This window comes from Paralichthys olivaceus, chromosome 12, assembly GCF_024713975.1.
Source record: "Paralichthys olivaceus isolate ysfri-2021 chromosome 12, ASM2471397v2, whole genome shotgun sequence".
Taxonomy (NCBI): domain Eukaryota; kingdom Metazoa; phylum Chordata; class Actinopteri; order Pleuronectiformes; family Paralichthyidae; genus Paralichthys; species Paralichthys olivaceus.
Genome location: NC_091104.1, coordinates 21,139,120 through 21,163,506, shown reverse-complemented (window position 1 = coordinate 21,163,506; position 24,387 = coordinate 21,139,120). Strand labels below are relative to the sequence as shown.

Below are 24,387 nucleotides of genomic sequence, written 5' to 3'. Positions count from 1 at the left end.
ACATTTTCAACCAGAAAATCACTCAGTAGAAACAGCCTCCTTAAATCCAATCGGGCTGCAACAAATTGCACTCTCTCCCTCACACAGACACACACACACACACACACACGATCCATGGAAACACTGAATATGCTGAAAAACACCCTGGATCTGCACCAACATTCAATGAGTTCCTCCCTGATCCACACCACATCTTTCAACCTATTTCATGATAATCCATCAAGACCTTTTTGTTACATACAAACAAACCAACAAACTGGAGGAAACACAAACTCCTTGGCAAAGATAAGCACAAATTAAATCAACTTTGTTTATGTTTAAAAAGCTAATGTGGTAGCTGTTTGATCCTGTACAGTATATTAACATATGCAGTGGCTGGAAACTGAAAATCCTAAGTTAAAAAGACTGAAAGATGAAGAATAAAGAGCAGGAAAACAATAGTCTAATCAGGAATTAGTGTGAATGCTGTCAGCGTCTACACTAATTACTGATACAACACTCAAGACCTTTTCTAAGAGCCAGCAGCTTTACAGAAGCTCACATTTAAAAAGAGAGATTGTTTGAACACTGCTGTGTAACAGTGATGCAGACTGATGTGGTCTCAGCAACAATGTGGCACAGAACAATGTGTGGCGCAAGCTGAGCGGCAGACTTCTATAAAGGTGCAGAGCTGAGAAGCAACATGAGTCACAATATATGTACGTTCAAGCATCAAATTAGTTACATTTTTCTTCTCCAATTCACTTTCAATATAGGAGTGTTGTTTTTAAACTGTATTTTTGGCTTCATATTTTAAAAGCATCAGCAGTAAGTGGTTGCTTTTGAAAGGGCCCAGTTTTTATCTACTTGAAGCATATTTACTTTTCTTGAAGATTTAGTTGAGACTTTGTGAACGCAGATGAACTCAAATGAAGTCTTGAAGAGGGTCGAGTGATGTATCGTATCAGGGTGACGTTCCCCGAGACAACATGAAGGCATCGCTCATCAAGGGATTTTGCCGGATCATTTATCCTGTAATTTTCACCCAGAGTGGGCGATGAAGCCAAGCCCTTGAGCATAACTGCTTTCTTTTTAGTAAATGGGCTGAACTTTTGTAGCGCTCTTCTAGTCCTAAAGACCAATCAATGTGCTTTACAATACATTCACAGACTCCTACAGCGTTTCTGCATCAAGTCCTATTCACACTGTGTTGAAGGTTCAGTGTCTTTCCAAAAGACACTTCGACATGCACTGGATGAGCCGGTTATTTAACCAACAACATACAACTTATAAAACAGACACGTGGCTGCTCTCTGGTCATTTGCATTGTTCCTGAATATATTTTTTACGACGATGAGCTTCATTTCAATATGCTGTGCCTGCAGGGGCCTTAGGAAGTGTAAGTGATTGTGAATCAATGGACAAAAGAGGTAAAAGCAGGACAACACACAAAATGGGATTCGTTTTGCAGGTGGTCATTTTTTCTTCCCTAGTTTTGCGAGTTCCAGTCTCACTCCTGGTGGCACGAGGCAGGACCTGTGATCAAAATGCCCCCTCTGATTTTCAGTGTGATTTTGAAGCCAGCCTTCAGTGGGTTAATGATTTTATAATATAAAGATACATTTCACTATGTACAAGTTGATTAACATCTTGATGAACTAACATTTCATCCACTTTGCCTACCTGACCAGAACCCATCCCACCTTTACTGTTCTTCAGCTGCATGGGACCAATTGAAAATATTTACAACTACAAATAATTTAATTTTAAGATTATTTCTGTACCTAATTGAGGCACTTTTTTTTTTAAGTAGCACATCTCACCCTTCACCATACACATTAAGTCATTTTGAAAACCCATTTATTCACGTATTTAAGGAAAAGTTCACATTTTCTTCTCAGTCGCCTATGGGTTAAAGGTGGTGGACATGAGGACATGCACCGAAACTAAACGCACAAAAAGATCAATTAAAACAAGAGGGCTGCAAAAAAATCTGGAAACAATTTCAAAAGAAAAAGAACATTCAGCATTAGGAGACTTTACATGAGTTCATTTAATCCCAAAGATTTGTGGGGGATAACTGTAGAGGGAAGAGCTCATACAAACACTTCACTGTACATAAAGATTTACATTATGTGGGGATATGTTATATGGTCTCTCCTGGCGAACCCACCTCCGGTTCAAGCAGTTTTCTGTCCAACAAAGATCCGGAGGTCCTGCATACAGACTCCACACCTGAGCTCAATGACAAGCAGCGTTCTAGATCACTCACAGAGACGGGTTAGAATAAACCAATTACAGACAGAGCGCTGTCTCGTCTACCGTTATGCGGGACATACAATGTTCTCTAATACTATTTATTATATAACATTGGATATGGAATGCAGCCTGCGGTGTAGGCAAACTGGAACGCCACCAAAAAAACTCAGGCTGCAGAGTTGGTACACAGACTTGATCTGACAGAGCAGGAGGAGAACATGCATCAGTTTGGCTCTCCTCCCTGAAATGTAGCATCTGTTCATCAGATGGGAGAAAGACAGACCGAGAGCAGGACGTCACTGACCTGCCTGTGTTTCAACAAGGGGGCCCCATGATTTTGTAAAACCATACTTCTTTCTGATAATAAAATCAAAAGCAGGAAAATAAAATGAAAGTTTATATAACTCTTTCAGGTCCATTTTTGTGTGATTGGCGTTCATTCTTCTTCGCTCTCGTTCTCCATGTCCTCCTCTCCGTTAGCTTTGGATTGTGTTCTGCTGTCCGGATCCTCATCGTCCTCATCTGCCACTTGTTCCTTGTCTTCTTCCATCGCCTCCTCTTTTTCCTCCTCTTCCTCCCAGTTCTGACACAAGGACGGAATTCATTAGCATCTCAGTTGTAACAATACTCCATAGTTGTAATACTAGGTCAGCCAGTTCTTCCTCTTCTAGTACTCTTGTTGCCGACCTGGACACTTTTTCACATTTCTCTCCATTTTTGTATTAGTTAGGGTTGGGCTTATAGACGATGCCACCATCGATCAAAGATGACTGATAGCTATCACCACGCTGAGCCAACATCGTCATCAGTTATGGCCCCGTTTGGGCAAAAGTATATTAAAAGTATTGATTTATCAGGTATAGGGGACAAAAGCCCCAACGATACACAACCCGAATAACAAAGGGTGCCATTTTTATGACTATCATACTTACATCAGAGTCGTCATCAGGAAGACCTTCGTCCCCAGAAGCCTCATCTTCATCTGATGATTCTGTGAGGGGCAAGTAAAGAAAAACAAATCCATCAGCTGAAGCTGCAAAACCAGTTTCATTTCATAAATACCTGCTATATCCCACCACACGCACATAGAGAGAGAAAATACAGCGACAGAGGGGTGCTTTCACTAGTTTATACATTTCCTGCGGAGGGATTGCAGGTATTTGCATTTCAATGCCACAGCAGGGTCATTTGGTTATGACAACAATATTGAGTGTGTTGCAGCAGGAGAAATGTCAATATGATTTGGTGAGAATATCTGCACCATTAGGTCAGCCAGCCGCCATCTGCTCCAGACACACTGACCAGTGGACACTGATACAGATCCACAGTAAACACCTTCACTGTAAATATGTTAAGATGCTGCAGAACAGGGAAATGAGGCAGAGCCTATTATCAGGGAAATGAAAAGTAAGAATTACATCACGAAGGGGAACATGACCCCTGCTCCTTCTTTCAGAGTCTGAACTGTTGCATGGAGCAGACTTTTTTTTTCCAGTCAAAATAAGAACATACATGATGCAGGTTTATGGATGTTAACAGACCATTTTACCAACAATAGGATTATTCATAGAATTGGCTTTCATACATTTCCGGTTAAAACAAAGTGGAGGATGAGACTAGTCAACTTGAACCATTATTGCAAAATTAAAAATTCTGAAACTGACAATCTTATTATCTACATCTCCCCTGGGTGACGTCAGTACATTTACACAACCCCCGATCTAATCCAACATTCTGACAGATCCACTTATTCTAATTACACCAGCTCATGCTACAGAATTGTTAATGATTGTATAATTAATGTGAGCCATACAGGCCACCAGCACGACAATTAGAGAGGCAAGGCACGCGTTTGCACCTGAGAGAGCATTAACTCGGGAACCTGTCAACGCAACCTGAACAAACTAGGACTCACTAACTGGTGCGACAAGTCTGAGGCTTTCTGTCAGATTCCCATGTTGGAGCCATAATAAGCCCCAAGTGCAGCAGCATTCGCACAGGACTGTAACAACCTCCTGCTCATCAGCTCCCCTTTAACAGCTTTTTGTTTTGCTTTCACATCCCGGACCACTGACAGAGGTGCTGCAACTCAAGGCGCCGCTTAATTATTTCATGAAAGCAAATTTTCTATGTGGCTCAATAAAGCGTTTTCTACAGTGTGGTAATGAGAAATGAGAATAAACAGAGTGGGGCCTTGTTGTTCCTGCTCAAAGGGGGAGGATCTGAACACGGCCCGCCAGGTTGCCAGGCAACAGGAGTCATGTTTGCGTGCAGTGCATCGCCAAGAAAGGCTGAGTGACGGGCAACATTGCCTTCATAAAAAAAAACAAAAGAAAAACTACTGATTCCATGTGGTCATCATCGAAAGTCCTGCACGAGTGATGGTGAACCGACATCAAACGGCGTTTGAACAAATGAGAAACTATACGATTCCAGCAGAGCGACAGTGACCTGTTGCCCGACAGCATGTTTAGGCAACACTGCTTCTGAAACGTGCAACTGAGTGGTTACAGGGTTAAAACGAGATTCTGGCATCTTTCTACTCCCGTCAGCTGCCGCTCACCACACTGACCCATCGCAGACACACAGAGGTTAATATACGACACATGCCATTTGAAGGGCTTTGGGACCTGTGATGTCACCAAGGAAGAAGGATTTAAGGAACAAGGAGACCAGTCAGGATGCGAACACTATGACATATAAACCACACCATGTTTACTCACATTCGAATAACTAAGCTGTTGCAGGTGAGTGGCACTGAACACAGAAGACGACACTATAAAAGCAGCACTTACCCTCTTCATACACCAGCTTAGCTGTGCGGTCGACATCTGTAACTGCCTTACTGCTGTCATTTGTCGCCACCTAGTGGTCAAAAGGGAGACAGGCATTAGTGCACCAATTTGGATTTATGCACATTAAGACATATGAAGCCATTATTAGTTTTACAAGCACATACAACCTTGAAATCTCTCAACAGACACTAAATGTTGTACTATTGGAACAGTTGGGGAAAAAAGGGCAGGTTCTTCTTGAGTAGTTCATGTTTCATCAGCCCAGTACTAAAGACCCACAGCCCCCCCCCTCCGTGTACTCACTTCACACCTGATCCACTTAGTGGCTGCATGTTTACATGACACCATTATTGGATTAGGTTTGTAAGAGTAACACACGGAGCAGAAACATCCCAAACGGACATTCCTCAAACATTAACTTCATTGGTGCAAAAATATGACTACCATCCATCACATGATGTTCTGTGGTGTTTAGGTTTTTACTAAATTATAGCATTGGGACAATTCAAATATGCGACTGACATAATTATGCGACTGTCACACAAACTGTCACAAGCAGAGTGCCCACTCACTACTTCCTCATCAAGGTCAGGAGCATCAACTCTCCATTTCTGGGACTTCATCCTTGTAAAATGCTCCATCGTCTAAATTTATTGTGATGCTGATGTTAGGCACGTAGCAGGAACGTGCAAGAAAGAAGCGCTGTTCACTTTCATGAGCAGAACACTCCAGCACTTTCTTTACAAGGTCACAACTGTCAGCTATGCATATTTTGAACTGATAATAGTCCATGTGGGAGGGATGTGCGCTCACTCTTTATCCTCCTCAGTAAAGGCTACATTCATAATATAGCGTTCTCAAACTAAAACGATCTGTCAACACAACAGTTTTACTCCCTGCCCATGCTAACCCACCTGAAAACCTACAAAGTAATAATTTGGCTGTTACTTGGTGGAGGACAGCAAACCTACAAGCAAATATAATAACTTATCTCCTACACATATAAGCAGTTGTTTAATTGTAAAATGCTGAATTTAACTGTTTAGCTGTTAGCTAAGACAAAAGACAACACGTGATTTGTTCTACACTGGTTAGCTGAGGCAAATTCTGGTTGTTTTCTTCCGGAAGGGGGTCCTGTAATAGGAACCACACGAATCACAAAGGCCACATGGGGACCAAAAAGATCCAGTCAGCAGTCAAGTGGTGGTGGATGTCCATGTCATTGATTCCGAGCATCTTTGTTTCTGCTTGTCCAGACTAAAACTCTGCCCAAAGGTTTTCAAACTAAAACAGGGTCAATAGCATTTCCCAACTTCTCCGTTTCAGCAGCTAAACCTGCAGCACCAGGCGCATCCGTGGCAGAATTGATGCATATGATTCCTACCATCCAACTCCTGCCTCAAACACAGAAGCCACCTGTTTTTCAACTCTTCAAGGTACTGGACATGTTTTCTGCACATGACAACACCCACCTGCGTCATAAGGAGATACAGTTTCCCGTGCAGCTTCGTTAGCTTGTGGAACATCTTCACTCTGCTCTCGATCATGTGATAGAGCACTCCCAGCTGGGTAACCAGGTCTGGCAGCTGAGGGTTACAGACAAGTAGAAACATTTCAGAAGCAGAAAACACAAACAAGACCTCAATCAATGAGACCTTGGCAAAGGACTCATCTCTTCAGCTCAGTGCTGCTTTCATATAGTGAAAACATTCAACTCTCCAGCAGATGCAAGCTTTAAGGGGAGATGTCACTAAAAGCGTGTCTTGCTAAGATAGATAACTGTAAGTGTTCAGTTTGTATGTGCCACTTCACAGGTCAGGGGATTTGTCATTTGAAACATGAAAATGTTACTTGTAAATTATATAAAAGTCAATTTAATTTTCCGGGCATCAACACGCTTAGTAAATTCTGGTTATGGCGATATCTTGGTTGTGGTCACACCCACGTACAGTCTGTCAAAGTCGTTTTATCTCTGCTGTGTGGTGGAGGCAATGACTGTTGATGTAAATAAGATGAAATATGAACAAGATGAAGGGAGGTTTGAACAGAAGGGTACTGCATGTGTTTTTCAAATAGCTGTGTGTTGTGCTTGGGGCGAATCACAACATGAAACACAGACTGTACATAAAGATAATAACATAACTGCCAAAGGTGAAGCCAAAGTGTGTCCGTCGCTGCCTTCAGTATTGTTTATAAATCCTTTTGTTAGTGGATGGGACATGGACCGAGCAAAAAAGTTCAAACTTATCTCTCAAATTCTGTCATTTTAAGTAGTGGTTACCACACTGGTGTTTGTCCAAACATCTTTTAATTGTTTGATGAAATAAAAACAGGGCAAGAAGTCATGATTGACAGATGAAACCGACTTGTGACTATCAATGGGACCTGGTTATTGCGGCTCCAAATACACAAGATGGCAGCGTTAGAAACCCGGATATGTTGGCTTTATTTTTGGTTAGTGGGGGGGGAACGGAGACGCGTCATTTATTTGAATAAGGTAATGTGCATTCTGTTGTCATCTAAATCTAGCTGCATCTGTAAAAATCACTTCCATTTTGGATTTGCACCATTAAAGAGAAGAAAGAAGAAGGAGAACAGAAGTGAAACATCAACAAACTGGAGCCTGGTGGCTTCATGAACAGTACAGGCACAAAGGAAAAGACTCACCGATGCCAGGTATGATGTGTGGTGCATGATTACAGCCTTGAGCCACCGTACCATTAGAGCTGCCCTGTGGGAGGGAAAAATGCATACGCTGTCAAGAGGGAAACTTGCTTCTTGATTGCATTTACCCACAAGGCACTTCTTTTTTTATACAGCAACAATGGTGATAAGTCAGGGAAAACTGCTAAATTACTTAAGCTGTTTTCAGACATGACCTGCGGCTACAATCCAGAGAATTGGCTACGGAGTTTACCCAGAATTTGCTTTCCACTAATGCACAGCACAGTGGGAGGTGATCTGCACAGACCCGTTCACACCCAGCGGCAAAACCTCCACAATATTCAACCAATATCTTTTATTTATTATCTAGGGCAGAAGGGCTCTAACTGATGTTGTGTAAATGTCTGTGTCTGTCGCACGTTAGAAATGTTCACACATCGAATTCTCCTGAATTTCTACTGACTTTATTCTCGGAGGCCAGTTGGAGACAGTCCACAGCAATTATCTGCAGAGTTCAGTGCATGTCTAAAGGAACATGAATGACTCAATTTAAAAGTAACCTTAAAAAACAAGGACTGAAGTGACCTGGCAATGACTAACCCTCAAATTTGATCTGCCAGTTTCAAAATGAACCTAATAAAACTTCTCATAATAACATGAGATTCCTTGTAGAGCTGTCTGCAGCAGTATTTGTTGTGTACTCTCTAGTGCTATTATCTATTCAAATGTCCAGAGACAGAAGCACGGCAAGAACGTTGCCACTTTAGTCTGTGTTCAGGTGCTCCCATGCTGCTACCACCACAAACTGAATCAATTGTGTGCTACACACTGCAATTCTTACATTTGAGATGATTTTTTTATTTAAACTCCTGAAGACCCTGCAAACACCCTGAGTAATGTCACCTGACATCAACTGTTCTTCATGTACAATCCACTAAAAATTGAGGAGCGGCAACAAATCAGCTGTGACACACCATTAAGACGTGCAGCCACACCACTGTGACAAGACATGGGCAGTGGTCCATCTCCCACTGTTTGTTCACGAGAGAAACATCAGTCAATGTTGAGCAATGATATAGAGCAGAGTGATATCGACACCTTGCACCTGTAACCATGGTAATTGTACACAAATATGGCTACAACTGTAAAATTTCGATTACAGATTTAATGGTGAAACTAAGATAAACTTGTCCAGAGCAAGACTTAAATATTTCTTGTTTCTGTTGAATAAAAACTAAAATCTAATGATTTGATCACTTAAACCATTCGATACAAAACAATTCACATTTTTAGCAATAGACCGTCACTAAATGAAAATCAGGCGCAACACAGAGCAGAACAAACATCAGTATCTGAATTGTCTGCAGTCTTTAATGTGAACAAAGGCTGGACGTCAACCAATTAAAAAGTGATTGTTAAGTTTTCACTTACATAAAAGGATGCCCCTGGAGCCTCTTTGTGATCTACAGAGGAGGAAATAAAAGGCTGAATTACACTGCAATAACAAGAGGCAACACAACTTTACTTAGAAATCCTGAGTGTGTGACAAAAGACCTGAGCAGTTTGATGTCTCAGAGACAAACACTCACCTCTTCTACCAATGGCAAAACAGCGGGGAGGGGTAACCGTGCAACTGTTTTCTTTATGACCATGTCTTTGCGAGTTTGGAATACTTTCTGCAAGAGACCAAAGGACGACAAAGTTATTAAGATGCCACTAATGTAATGCAGAGGTTTACAGCTAGTACACATGAATATACAAGACGTTTCATGACAACTTGTTTGACTGTAAAAAAGTTTGAATCTTAACATTTAGACTTTCTTTGAAAAATGTTTTGGAAGTTGAGTTAAAATTTTAATAACAAAAATCAAACATTTTGCTTTTAACTCTCTGAATAGAAGATGAGCCGAGTCTTTGGGCAAAACAAACTTACATGAAAAACCAAACTAAACTCAATATTTTTTTTCAGATGCTGGGCTTTGAGAGGAGAACTTACATTTAGGATGTTGGCGTCTTTGCTCTCCAGGCCCTGCACCAGCAACACTGCAAAATTGTCCGTCTGTAAAGAAGCCGTCCCTTTAGGAGCTCCCTTCTCAGTGGAGACTGTAGACAGATCGATTTCACCAAGTCGCTCCGCTATTGACATCTAAAGGAAAAAAGTCAACAGGAATTAGCTCAATTTAATTGCTACATTTATCCATTTTAATCAGGTTCTACCTTTCAATATCTAATGTTTGAATAACCACGTTTTTAGTGGAATGTGTCGAGTGACACCATCAGCTGTTATGAGACATGAACTCTGGCGAAAGTCTGCATAACTGGGTCCAGACTTTCTCTAGAGTTTGCCTTTCACAAATGAACAATGCAGCAGGAAATTCTCAGACAATGTTACAACACAGAAATGTATTGAAGGTTTGGGTAAGTGTGGTGCAGCAGGAAGGAAGAAACAAATTCTGCTGCAAAGACCACATGCTTTTGCTGAAAGCACATTAACACTAGTGTCATCCCCTATCACCAACAGCTCTCGACATCTTCGTCTGTGTCTTCTATGCGTTTGGCACAGCTTTTACATCCTGAGATATCAATGTATTTTTCTTCCCTAGTCTTGCGCCAGTCGCGTGTTAAGAGACATTATCAACATGCCCACATGGTTGTGGTGAATCCTCCAGAGCATCTCTGACATTGGCATAATCAAAAGCAGCCCCTCTGGAGTATGTCAGAAGATTATCCAGAGTTCAGTGCATGACTGAAGGCAGCTTTTTAGTGCCATCGAGCACATAGTTCTTTCATTTGAAACACTGTCCATGTCATCACATTCTAGGGCTGGGCGATACGACTTCAAATCAATAAAGATTTTTACCTCAATTACGATAAATAACTATTTTATGCTGCCACCACCACCACGATCTGACCCCGCCTCAAGTGTTGTGGAGTCAAGGAACAAAAGAGAGAAAGTTGCTGTGTGCCAGTCTGGTGCTTCCATCACTGACACTGATCTTACCTCTTTGGTGTCCGAGTCCTTTTTCCTCTTCTCTGAGCCCTGTGTGGTTCCCTTTACTGGGGCTTGGTGACCAGGAAGCCCTGGGACCAACACTTTGCTCTTGGCATTGACAATCGGGGTTTTCACCTGGAAGGAGACAAATATGTCCTTTTTTAACTCAAGGTACAGTTAGAATTTATCAGAAGTGCTCATGGATCACCAGAGAATACCATAGAATGTCTGGAGAACCAGCTGAGACCATGTTAGTCTTGACCTTTACAGTATATAAGAAAACAAACACCTGGTTGTTACCTTGGAAACGATGGCTTCCATGGAAAGGGACAGGGTGGTCAGAACATCCCGCGTCAAACACACATGTCTCTCTGATGTGTTAATCTCCTGTAAGGGTGGAAAGGTGGAAAGAGGTGAATCCTGAGTCTGAACAACATTGATTCTTCAAGACTGACAAGAACATGAGTCCTCTGAAATTACTAAAGGTGGAGATAACCTGCAAAGTGGACAAGTCTTTTTTGTGGCAGAGGGCACAGGAGCAGGACTGCACACATCACAAGACTTAAGGTTTTAATCAACAGGCCTGTTACCTACCTGCCTGTTCCTCTTACTCATCTTCTTAAACATACAGATTCCTACAGTATATACTTGACCCTTTGTTTTTTCACTCGCATCCTCCTAAGAATAGTATATCATTTGACTTTTTTATTTTTATATTGAGCTTTTTATCTTATCTAAATGTCATTATTGCTCTTATTGCACTGCTGAGCTCATCTGTTCTTCTCATCCAACACTTTTCATTGTAGCGTTGACCCGGTGTACAGATGACTAAAACTTTAACTTCAAGTTATCACTTCACTGACACATGTAAACACAGGTGGGTACATGCATAAACACACCGCACACGTGTACTTCCACAGCCTCCTGTGTACTCACCACTCTCTCCATCACAGGCTGTAGGTGGTTGCCATAGGCCAGCAGCACATTCCGACTATCAGCTCCGAGAGCTGCTGCCAGCAGGGGGATGGGCGCCGGTGAGTCCTTTGTGTCTGACATCTGCACTGTACATAAGGCTGACAAGGGCTTCTTGCAGGGTCTGTGGGGACAGGTGTTGACATGGGCTATGAGCACAGGAAGTGTACAATGCTGATTAAAATTTCCTGTTGTAAATTAATATGCAACGAGAGAAAGTTAAATGACGCACGACAAAATTTTGCTCATTGCCTCAGGGGTGGAGGGAATATTTCTCATCAGATTGAGTATCATTTGCTGGTGGTGCAATGTCCCCTAGCAGCCGTTAGGGAGCAAACACACCAACACTGAGTGTGAACAAATATGAAAATGACTTTAAGACTCCATGGAGGAGGGGTGTAACTTAACAGCAGTTTAAAAGGGGCTGTTCAGGAGTCGAAGTGTAACTGAAGACTTTCAACTGAGGTTTTAAGTACTGACACACATGAACATAGAATGCACACTCTCCAACATGACAGAATGTTACTGCTTTTCAAAAATGCTGAAACACTTCATCTTGTTACCTTCCATTGGCAGATCCGTTGCCTAACGCAGCATTCAGTGTTTTAAGGGCTTACCCATTTAAAAAGTGCTCAAAGAGATGCAACTGTCCATCCTTGCACACCACGGCCAGCCTCACCGCCTGTGCAAACAAACAAACACCACACACATTAACATTTGTACATAGTCCACAGGTGATCACAACAGACATGCCCCATGAGATTTCTTTTTTTTTTTTTTTACAGTTTAACAGGTTTTTCATTGTCCACAAAAGGTTCAAAAACATTAGCACAGCTTTTCTCTAACCTGCAGTTGTAGTTTTGCAACTCACACATTTCAGTACAACCACAGGCAAAGTAACACTGCTATTGTCCAAAGTTAGACATGTCTCCCCTCTGACCTCTTCCTTGCTGTTAGATGTAACAAGATCAATGTGCAGCGGTTCGTCCGTCAGCGTGAAGGACACCACTGAGTTCTTGTCCTTTCCGTCTTCTCGTACTTGCCTGGAATGCGAGAACTTTGTATTACTTCAACAATAATCAAAGTGTCAAAGGAAAAGAGGCCAAACATTAACGAAAAGCTTTACAAGACTTGGCTTCGCCAACAACTCCAGATGAGTACTCACCATACACTGAGCAGCCGATCGTGTGCAGCACCAGACAGAAAATAGAGGCCGTTACTGTCGGGGGGTCGTGTGGTGGCAAAGCGCAGGGTCGTCACAGCTGTGGAGTGGCCTGTGAATTTCTGCACAGAAACAAGAATCAAGACAGGCGAGTCAATACTGCTTTAAAAGGGTCAGAGCCGCACTGGTTAATAATGCTCTTCATCTCTCTTAGCACAAAACTGCATTGTAAGCATTGCCTAAGTAGCACTTGTGGTTATGTTACAGCTTCCATCATATTTGTATGACAACAAAAGGTGAAATTGATCTTAAGGAACAAATAGAAATGTAAACTACTTCACTCACCCTGTAAACCTCCTTGGTGTCCAGGTCCCACATCTTGATCGTCTGTCCAGCTGAAAGCAGCAGCTTCCCATCGTGACTCACACACAGACTGGTCACTGCTGCGCGGTCTGCCTTCCACTTGCTGTGTCAACCATGAAGAGACAGACAGTGGTTTGTACAGATGTTTATCCATTTTATATAAAATAAAAACAGTCAGACTATAAAGCTTTATTTTTCACATTAATCTACAGGACCAGGAGCCTGCTTTATTCCCCATCACCGCCAACCTCCAAGTGGCACCTCCTCTATTGTGTTTCCCATCACTGGATTTTTACAGCTACATTCAGCAGTTTACTGTTGCACTCCACCTGACAGCAGCAGGAGACGTACAGAGCACTCAGCACTCTCCAAAAGTATTTTGTGGACAATGGATGGGCTTTACAGAGCATCAAGTGAGGATTTATGGTGGCATCAGAGGTCATGACTGTACCTACTGGCTGTGCAGCTACTGCATCAGCCACCAAAGAAGCAGTCTGCATGATGAAGTACAGCGATACTAAACACATGATGGTACAGATTTTTATGATATGGCTTGTTGGTGCATTTCACAGCTTGCACATTGTTTTCAGTCCCAACACCAGCATTGGAGCTGTCTACTTACATAATAAGACAGTTGTCAGAAATAAAAGACTACTGCTAACTACTTTGGTGATGACCATTCTTACAACACATTGCACACATGAAAGCATCCGCCATTTTGCAGCAATGAGAACAAAACTAAATTGAGTACCAATTGGAAGCTACACATACTTAAAGGCACATTTATACTCAACATTAGACTTTTATACAGAAACAGAAGGATCCTTCTGTTTCGTGCAAACGAGTTTACAACAGCAACTAATCCTTTGCAGGATTCGGTGGAGCAGCAGGCCCAGGCAGGATGTAATGTGCAAATTCTGATACAGGGATCATGTGGTTTTGACCGGTGTTTGGCTCTTCTCAAAAGCTCTCTTGACATATTTGTCTCTGTGTTCTATGTATGGCTTCGCTTTTTTATCCGGATATTTGAAATATTTGTTCTAAAGGGAGAAGAGAAGACTTATAGTCACTTAGAGAATAATTTACTTTTTGTAAACCTCGAAGGTAGTCATCATCGAAAGGGTAAATGTCTTTTCTTTTTTCACATGTATATCTGTAGGAAAATAACAGCTGTGAAACAATTATCTTGTGATCATCTTAATCTAAAATCTTTGATGTATATAAAAAACAAAGGTACTGAAAATTCCAATTGTTGAACTGTATATTTTACTGGCAAGTTTGGTGGAGACAGATTTTCTCTTCTTTTTTTAAACTTGACGAGTTCACACTTTTCATGAGACAAATTATCAACGACTTCAGAATGTCTAATATTTATGTAAAGGGAACCTGACAGTCGATGTGGATCAGGTTAATTTTCATCACGCTCAACCTACAGCAGTGTTATGAATGAGTGAACTGAAGGGCAGAAGAAATGCATATGAAGCAGTGGGCAGTTTCAAACACATTCTACGTTTGCTAAGCTGAAATTGAGCTGATTTTACAAGTGGAAAACTTAATGCAAACGACTCAGGTTGGAAAGCAAACAATCACTGCAGCTACCCAACAGTCTATTGAGTTAAACTTATACAAGGATTAGTAGAGCGGTAAAAACAGGAGGGTTACCAACTGACTGTAATTCTGTAAAAAACAAAGTGAAGCTTGGCTGTTATCTAGAGCATGACTGATTTATCTGTTGGCTGATAAAGGTCTGTCAATATGAGCCTTTCACAGACATAAAGGAATCGTTTGTTTGCAGACGTGTGCAATGTGAAACCTTTTATGCAAGAAAATGTTAAAAATTGAATCCACGTTTCATAGATTTGGTTGCATTTTGTGTTTTTTATTTATTCATAGCAATTTATAATAAAATGTATGGTTAAGCATAATGTCATTGTCTTTGGCAATGATTCCTAAGATGCTGTTATCCAACCCTCATGACAATAATATATTGATGTTGAGATGGGAAAAATCAATACTGGTACAGCTCTATTTTATTAAAAGGTGGAGTGAGCTCCTGCAGGTTTAGTTAGACCAAGAGAATGAAGACAATGAAATGTGAAAGAGGTGGGAGATGATACATTTTTCAAACAATATTCACTCAAGACCTTCATACAAAAAGTTTTTTTTACTGTCTGTGGCAGACAAGACTGAATTCAAAATACTTTACACTCAAAGGCAAAACTGTGCAATGTTTAGTTTTCTTGTAATTTCCTCTGGCTCTATAGTAGTCTAAAGCTCTCTCTAGATTGAAAACAAAAATATCGAACAACATTTCCCATATAGATTTTAAGTAAAACAACTTGACTCCAGATTGATGTGTTATTTGGTCAGTTACGAACCATAATCCAGATTTAATCCGAAGAGACACTCCTCTGTTTTCTTCCATGCCAATTTAAAAAACATACCCTCACTATTCGAGTTGATACTGACCTTCGCATCTTGCCCGTCTGCAGATCCCACTCAATAATGTTTGAATCATCTGAGCCACTGTACAATAAACTGTCTTCAGGGTGCCAATGGACACAATTCACTCCTCCACTATGGCCTCCATCCTGGCAGGGACAGAGCAGAGTTAGCAGAGGTAAACAAAATGGTCCCATTATTCAACAGTAAAGGCTTCAAGTAGAGGCAATGTATCAGCTAGTTATTGCAGAACAGTCCACGGTTTGGCCGAGGAAATTTGTTAAAGTAAGTAACCGCGTGTCTGAGGTGTTGACAGCAATTAATGGACATTTTAGAGGCTGTAGTTTGTCCTGCTGTTGACTTTTGATGTTATATTATTACATTGTTTACCTACTTGTAATATCATTAGATAGGGCTGGGAAATATGGAAATAAATCTGATCATGGTATTTTTTCATAGTCGATCCATATATATCTTGACATAAATCAAATCTGCGCCTGCTGAATTCAAATTGATCTTCCGGGATTAACTGGGCGTCGCTTCTTCAAACACACTGTTGCATCATGTGCGAGAGGAACGTCTTCTGTCTGCAGAAGAACGGCATGTCTCCGCTGGTCGCTGTCCCCATTCTCAAACAAACGAATAATCAAATGTATTAAGTTGTTAATCTATGATGTCGGATCATGACTTTGGATTGTTCCCTCACTCTAACCCCGATGTCCGTGTTCATGTTGTCTGTCATAACATGGATGGATGAGTTCTATCGACGTTGTACTGACCATGTCTTATATTTCTATGAGGGAAAATATTGTGATAATTATCTTTATTGTCTTATCACCCAGTTCTACCATCCGTTTTTTATGACTGTGCTGAATATTCTTAAGTCTCCATCAGACTACTTTCCAAAAGTTTCATGTCACGTTTCGTTTTTTTTAATAAGTTTTACTTGAATAAAGGATCTAAGTCAACATAGGTCTGGATCTTACAATCATAGAGAAACAAGCTGAACCAATAGCTCCTCTCACAGCCAGTCCTGACTTGCCAAAACTAATATTTTTTGAAGTGAAAGTGCTTTAATCATCATTTTTTAACTTTCAATTACCTGGTCTGTTTGTTTGGAAGCAGAGGAGACCTCTGTGGATAATTTGGCTAAAAGTTAAAACCTCCTGAGTGAAGAAACTTACAGAATCAGAGCCAAAAATCAAGCAAAGCAATGAGAAATAAGGGGAGCAACTGCGCTAAGTGCCAACAGCCCCTCTCGACGCTCCGCGACCATTGACAGCATCAGAGGAACACTGATTTGATTTATAACGTGAAACGAATTTTTTTTAACAAGTTTCAATTTCCTGGTCCATTTGTTTTGAAGTGGAGGAGCCCTCTGTGGATGATTCAGTATTATCTCTAATTTAAATAAAATTGATATAAGAATACGGGCTGGTGTGTAAGTTAAGACGAGCCAGCATTCACCTAATATTACCATCATTGACACTGGGACAGTGACATCAGTCGCAAAGTGTCAAAAATTGCACGCGTCTGAAAAACTTTAACATTTGTGCGCGACTTCTTGTTGAGAAAACCAGAAAGGTTTGAGAGATCCTCAGGAAACTGTGAGTAACACCTTTGCCGTTCCTAATATTGCATCTTCACCCCCTGGAAACCCCAAATAATATAAGTTACAGTAAGACCAGTACCTACAGCCTCAAAAATGAACATGTACGGCAGTATCATCAACAGATTCACATTTTAATTGTTGTATCATCAGCTCAGTAAAAACAGAGTGGATGAATTTTAGGTTTAGGATTCTTTCTCTGACGTGCAAATACATTTGTAATTAACAGGTTCTCTGAAAGCTACTGACACATTACACAAAAATATAACGGCATCTCTATGCACTATGACACACAAATCAGTGTAACTTACCAAGGTACAGTGCAGTGCTCCCTTCGTTGCACTGTAGATAAGCACTGTACCCGCTGCTGTTCCCATCGCCAACAAGTCTGCCTTCTGCTCCACCTGTCCAGCCTCCGATTTCCTCTTCTTCCTCTTTGGCCCATCCTGAAACAGACACAATGTGATGTCTCTCTTAAAATGAAAAACTATGACATCTGTATGAACAGATTTGTATTGGGAGGCTTTATTCCAATTCTGATCATATTAAAAGGAAGTGGTTTGAATTTTTATCCAGCACATAGGCAGCAGATAATGGCAAAAACGGTCTTTGAATCAAAGCCACTGAGTCTGATGATAATTTAATAATCATGCATACTATTAATGTAAAATATAATAGATTAACAGATCGCTAACATTACTACACGCAAGGTGATATACTTTAATTTTACTCAGAAGCTGAACCCATGACGGATGTTTACAATGTGAACAAACTGACAGTAGATACACCGAGGTGAAACTTTCTGAGTCTTTCCTTCCTTAGGTGTCATGGTGGCACACGCTGCCGAGGCTCTGGCGAGCTAATGCTAACTTAAATAACTTCTTTATTCTTTCAGCTTATGAGCTAGAGACATTTGAAAACACATATTCGGTTTAATGAGATTGGGATCGACATTCAGAACAGTTAGTTCAACCAGAAAACTAAAGGTGGGACGTTGTCCGTGATTTCTCGGTCTACCATGTGGGAGCAACATGTGCGTCCTGCGCAGCTGGTGAGAGCTAGCTAGCGGCTAACGTGGCTCCGCTGCTAACTCAAGAGTGTGTCAGGCACACGAACGCGCCCGTACCGACACACAGCAGAGGGGTTCGGGCCTCGTGGGCACGTTCTTTAAAAATAGCGACATCTCTGTGGCTTCACCGTGCGCACGTTTTAACCAGAAACCCCCTCACTCAGCTCCACAGGCCTCACTAGCTCCTGATGCTAACAGCAGGGCAGTCCTCCGCCTCACGTACCTTGGCTGTCCGGCATGGTCCCCAGGCTATGCAGGTACAAGTAGCACTCAGGTGGGCTGAAGGCACGTATTCTTGGTGGAGCGTTTTACTGTCTGTGTTCCAGATGCGCAGTCTGCCATCTTGGGCACACAGCGCTAAGTACTGCCGCGGTTTGGGCGAAAAGGCGCAGGGTAGCTGCAGCGGAGAAATGCCAGCGTCGGCCGCCATTTCTGAAGCCCTGCGTGCGTCTGCGTGTCGCGTTTACACCGAACCACGTGCGGCTCGGTGTGCACATGCGTGCTAGCGCGTCAGCGGCGGCGCGCTCCCATTGGCTGCTGCTTCACAACGAGGCGCTTCACGGTCCCTCGTTACAACCGGATTTGGGGGCAAATATGGCAAAATATTACACTTAAAAACTGGTGAATGCTTATGTACGGAAGTAACAGGAAACATTAAGAAACAACTACAGACAGAAATCAATCATTCATTTATTCCTCGATTAGGCGTCAGGAATTATACAATGCCAGCGTTTTTATATCTGCACCACACCTCAATGGGGTGTCAAGGGGTGCATTGAATGTACACACGACCTTTGACAGCACGTGAACGCAGCAGTAGCAGCAACTTCAAATCTGTCTTTTATGGGCGTGAGTGAGAGAGACAGAGAGAGAGAGAGAGAGAATGAGAGTGAGTGAGAGAGAGAGTGAGTGTGAGAGTGAGTGAGAGAGAGAGAGAGTGAGTGTGAGAGTGAGTGAAAAAAGTGCCACTGCTGTAGAAGCAGTGAAATATGTGAGTGTCTGTCACAGGAGAAGAGAAAAGCTGCACAACAACCTGCACACTGATGTACGTACTGATCATTAGACATGGTTCTGTAATAATTACCTCTGTATGATACACACCTTTTTTTTAAATTGATATATAGTATAGTTTTAATTGATGTATAGTATAGTTTTAATTGATGTATAGTATAGTTTTAATTGATGTATAGTATAGTTTTATTGCTGTATAATTTATTATTTTGCTATAATAATACATTGTTTTATATTATTGTATTATTATATTATAACGCTTTGGCAATATTGTAATGCACAGTCATGCCAATAAAGCTTATTGCATTGAATTGAAAGGAATTGAGTGAGTGAGAGAGTGAGAGAGTGAGTGAGAGAGTGAGTGAGTGAGAGAGTGAGTTAGAGAGAGAGTGAGAGAGAGAGAGAGAGAGTGAGTGAGTGAGTTAGAGAGAGAGTGAGAGAGAGAGTAAGAGAGTGAGTGAGAGAGTGAGTGAGTTAGAGAGAGTGAGTGAGAGAGTGAGTAACTAGTTATTGAGTTTCTTAGTTATGCTTCATGTCAGACTCTTACAATCATAAATGCACAGGGATTAAACACTGACTTGTTTCTAGTGCTGTAAATATAAAAAATAAAATAAACACATTTAAAAAAACAGCACATTACCAGCATCACACTAAATAGTTTGTAATATTCTGCATGCCAACACATAACATATATTGATATTCTACACAAGTGGTTTAGGTGTACACCACGGTGGCAACTGCAGTCCATGTGTATAACATAGTTGTGATGTCTCCCTCTGCTGGTAGACTTAATGTACTACATCTGTCGCTCAGTGATGACGTGGATCACGTGTGTTTTCCAGCATGGTGACCTTCTCTCTGTTCAGGCTGCAGGTCCAGCAGAGCTCCAGACCCATGACAGTTGAATGACCACACTGAAAGGGGAGTACGTTTAATCTCTGCATGTTATACTCTTGCATTTAGTTGAGCTGTTTACTAAAGTGAACACATATTGTTTTTAATAAGGGCAGCTGTTGTCTAGGTTTATTTCTGGAGTTATGACTCTACCAGTGCCGGGGGCTGGGTTTCTGTTTGTGCACAGACTGATGAGAGTTTGCACATGCAGTCAGAGACACGTCAGACACAGACACTCACTAGTTAAACTCACGAAAAGTGGGATTAGAACTTTTTCAACTGCTTCTGTGAAATATAACGAGAAGGAGAGAGAGGACCCAGACCCTTCCGGTCTGAGCACCAAGCTGACACCCAGAGAAGCGCCGCTGCGCAGGAGGAGACCCCTGTCCCCTCTGGAGAGGATCAGCAGTCTGCTGCCTCAGGATGCTCTGAGCCCGGAGGTGATGCAGCTGAGAGAGCAGAACCAGGAGCGAGCTGAGGACAACTCCAACACACCGGCGTCACTCACACACCACACACAAGAGCAGAGTGGACATCCTGAGACAGCACCTCGAGAGGATGGATCAGATGACCATCATGCATCTGAGGCCGCTGCAGAACCTTCAGAGAGGTTAACGCCAGCCTCTCTCCCAGGGGAGAACTTGCTTGTGCCTGGGGAGCTGCTCGTGGCTGAGTATTACAAGAATGGCTGGGTGGAGTTCAGGAAGATGTTCAGTCTTCAGACTGGGACTCGTCTGCACAGCAGCTGGGGGCTCATCCTGCACGATGACATAGCCGGGCAGCCAGCGGGTCAGTTCCTGAAGTCAAGCCTGGGCGTGCCCATCCTCATTCGGCGTGCCAGTCTGGAGGATTACGTGCTGCATATGAGGAGGGGGCCGGCCATCGCCTACCCAAAGGTATTTTTGTCGTCTTTCCCAATATGCATGCCGTTTCCTGTGTGTTTTCAGGATTGCACGAATAAACTGCTCCTCTCAAAGACACTGGAATTTTGGATCTTTCTTGTTTCCACCAGGATGCAGCCACCATGCTGATGATGATGGACGTCACAGAGGGAGACAGTGTGCTGGAGTCAGGCTCTGGATCAGGGGCCATGTCTCTGTTCCTGTCGAGAGCAGGTCTGTGTTTGTCTGTCTAACATTAAAATGGAAGCACCTTAAGAGGTTGACCCATTACAGTTAAAGTTTCATGTTTCCTGAAAGAGAAAGTTTTGTTGGGTTAAAGGAATTATTTAAAAAACGTACCGACTGGGTGATACAGCCAAAATGGTCTTCTCATATTATAACTTTCAAGTTTAAGGACAAATTTTTGTTCTGAGTAAAAGTTCCTTATTTAAACTCTTGATGTGCAGAGAATGACAAAGACTTCCTCATGTCCTCACTGAGATTGTACAGCACATAAGTAATATATTGATATATATTGAACTTTATCATATATGTATTTATGGGAATAATATTTGCTATTGTTTTATAACCTAGTCCTATGTTCAGTACACTGGAAAATAGAAGGATTCTGAAATATGCATCGATTGAAAAACTAAGGTCTCACAGTTGCTACTGTTTTATTTATATGAATGTTTATTTAAATTACAGTAGACAACGTTAATTAAGAGGTTTTACTCCAGAATGTTTTGGTTTCCAGCTTTAATTTTAGTTGTTTCACTAAAGGTTGTTTAAATATGATAGTAGAGTTTGACACAAAGGGCACTTAACTAAGGATTAGAATTAGAAAGAATTAGAGTAAATCTATTGACAATTCACTGCACAAAATAAAATTAATGCCTAAATGAAAGAAAAAAAAAACCTGGCATGGCGTTTAGGTTACAAAGAACAACACATTGTAAAAATAGGTTAATAAATAAGCAATATAAGTTATATGAGACTGATGGAAAACTTCAGTGGGAAAAGAGGACTCCCTCACAAGAGACAAACAAATAGAGCTGATACGGATTTCACACAAAAGATCCATTAAATAAAGAATATAAAGTAATAATATTAAAGCAATAATATTGGTAACTAAACAGCTGCAGTCTGGCAGGTTTATAGTTTATGGGTAACATTTTAGTTTAAACCTCACATACTGAAAAAAAGACTTTCCTGAGGTTTTTCAATAGATTTTGACAAATCTTTAACAACATTATTTTATTCTCAGGGTTTTCACGCTGCCTGTATTGAAAAATAATCCTCAGTACAAACTATTAAAATCATTTCCATGCTCTATTCAAAAGCAGCTTTTTTACAATTTATCACTTAGTATATGTGATCAAGGCAAGTGGTTGAGGTGAAGGGTAAAAGGTTATCATAGTTCTGCAACTCATTCAACCTGCTGTACGTGGAGTATATTATAGAAAGGATTTGCTCTTGTTATTTCCAGTCGGGTCTAAGGGCAGCGTGCTGAGTGTGGAGGTCAGGGAGGACCACCTTAAGAGAGCCGTGAAAAACTACAACCGCTGGAGGACATCATGGAGCCTGCGTCGGGGGGAGATGTGGCCCGACAACGTCCAGTTTCACAACGCTGACCTCTGCACGGCCTCCTCGCTCCTCGCCGGTCAGGCATTCCATGCGGTCAGAATGTTAACAGTATTGTCATCAACTATATAGATTCAGTGTATTACAACTGGGAAAGACATTTGATGAAACTGGCTCATCCACCTGATGGATTATTTCTGTTGCAGATTGCTCTTGACCTGATGAACCCTCACCTGGTTTTACCCACTGTGATTCCACATCTGTACCCTGGAGCTGTGTGTGCCATCTACCTCGCCAAGTGTGTATTTCATGTCCTTCTTCAGGTCTAAGAATAGAGCTTAAATATGGTGGAATACACAAGGCTGTGAAAATGTGCAGTCACGTCTTGCGCAATGTAGTTTATTCAAAGTTCCTTTAAGAAACAGTTTAATATCTTAAGAAATACACTTAATATCTCTCCTCCTGTGAGTTAGCAGAGTAAATTGATACCACACATCATGTACCTTAGTAAAGAGTGATGCTTCAGTGTATTTTGACTTTACGCTACTAAAAATGTGGTTAATTTTTTTTCTAGTTAATGGTGATTAACATATTTTATAGGTGGATTTCAACTATAGCTGTCAGATCATTTTAGTGGAGTAGATATGTATGTGAACAAGTAAAGTACATGGACATCACCATATACAATTCTATTGATCCAATATTATATTTCCTTTGAATTCTGCATTCTTTAAAATAGCAAAGCTCAGACCTAGCTTCGTAAGATTTCTTTTTAAATAACCAAAGGATTCTACCACTTTTTCAATTTAAGTTGAATGTCCTATTCAAACCATATAATCTTCATACATATTCAGTGACACACAGAAATAATCATAGTTTAGTTTGTAACAATATAACATTTTAAAAAAAGTGTCAGGCAGCACAGGTCTTAGTTTTTAATTTTTTATTAATGTGAATTTCTTTGCATCCTGTTTAAAATAAAGCCAAATGAACACATCATCATTGTTAATTTTTGTTGCAAATTGTCTTACATCTGCAGTAACAGAAGAACATTGACCTGTTTCCTGACTCTCCCTGTATAACCCAGTATAACACAGGTTGCGGACCTGCTGGAGGGCCTCCGCTGTATGCCGCTCCCTTTGCAGTGTGAAAGCATCTTTGAGGTTCCGGTCCGACACTGGCTGGTGGCCCCGGCCCTGCAGAAAAACGGCCAGTACTGCACCAGGAAATCTCCGACCCTGGATGAAGAGCACGAGGAGGAGGAGGAGACGACAGATGAAACTGACAAAGGTGAAACACAGACTTGTTGTTTTCCTTTATGTGGTCTGGACTCTGATGTTTTTTAACATTTCCTAAATTGAAAATTTAACTGATGTTACAGAAGAGGTGACCACAGATGGAAGTCCAGCCTTCGGGAGTGTTCCTTATATCGCCAGACCTCACCCTGTACAGTTAAGCCACACAGGTAAGATTTTACTTCCACAGTCCCAATGTAAAAAGTTATAAATGATGATGACGCACTTGAATGATCATTGTCTACTCTTTTATTTTCAGCGTTCCTGGTAAAACTGAGGAAGTGTGTTCAGTAGCTGCTCTTCCTTTAAGGAGCCCTGGATGAAAATGATATCATATTCTAACCCTACTGTAAATAATCTGTAAATAAAACAAATGATGTGACGTCAGTGTTTGCTTTAGTAACAAATCTCAAAAA

General features: G+C 41.3%; 2 protein-coding genes across 3 annotated transcripts; one reads left to right on the top strand and one right to left on the bottom strand.

Moving 5' to 3' along the window:
- Positions 1-1,822: 1,822 nt before the first annotated feature.
- On the bottom strand, positions 1,823-19,321 carry wdr43 (WD repeat domain 43). The gene is made up of 18 exons (XM_020085123.2): positions 18,530-19,321; positions 17,549-17,683; positions 15,656-15,777; positions 13,169-13,289; positions 12,827-12,945; positions 12,602-12,704; positions 12,279-12,343; positions 11,626-11,785; positions 10,990-11,076; positions 10,699-10,824; positions 9,694-9,843; positions 9,287-9,373; positions 9,129-9,160; positions 7,701-7,764; positions 6,506-6,619; positions 5,034-5,103; positions 3,171-3,229; positions 1,823-2,821 (listed from the first exon to the last, which is right to left on the bottom strand). Exons 1-18 carry the CDS (start codon positions 18,734-18,736, stop codon positions 2,675-2,677), a joined length of 1,968 nt encoding a protein of 655 aa, XP_019940682.2. The 5' UTR covers positions 18,737-19,321; the 3' UTR covers positions 1,823-2,674.
- Positions 19,322-19,792: 471 nt separating this feature from the next.
- On the top strand, positions 19,793-24,353 carry trmt61b (tRNA methyltransferase 61B). Of its 2 annotated transcripts, none has more exons than XM_069535617.1 (7): positions 19,793-21,107; positions 21,224-21,326; positions 22,582-22,772; positions 22,883-22,974; positions 23,764-23,966; positions 24,061-24,141; positions 24,231-24,353. In XM_069535617.1, exons 1-7 carry the CDS (start codon positions 20,355-20,357, stop codon positions 24,263-24,265), a joined length of 1,458 nt encoding a protein of 485 aa, XP_069391718.1. In that variant the 5' UTR covers positions 19,793-20,354; the 3' UTR covers positions 24,266-24,353. The 2 variants fall into 2 exon arrangements, with proteins under 2 accessions (XP_069391718.1, XP_069391717.1); XM_069535616.1 differs by having other exon boundaries at positions 24,058-24,141.
- The last annotated feature ends 34 nt before the right edge of the window (positions 24,354-24,387 follow it).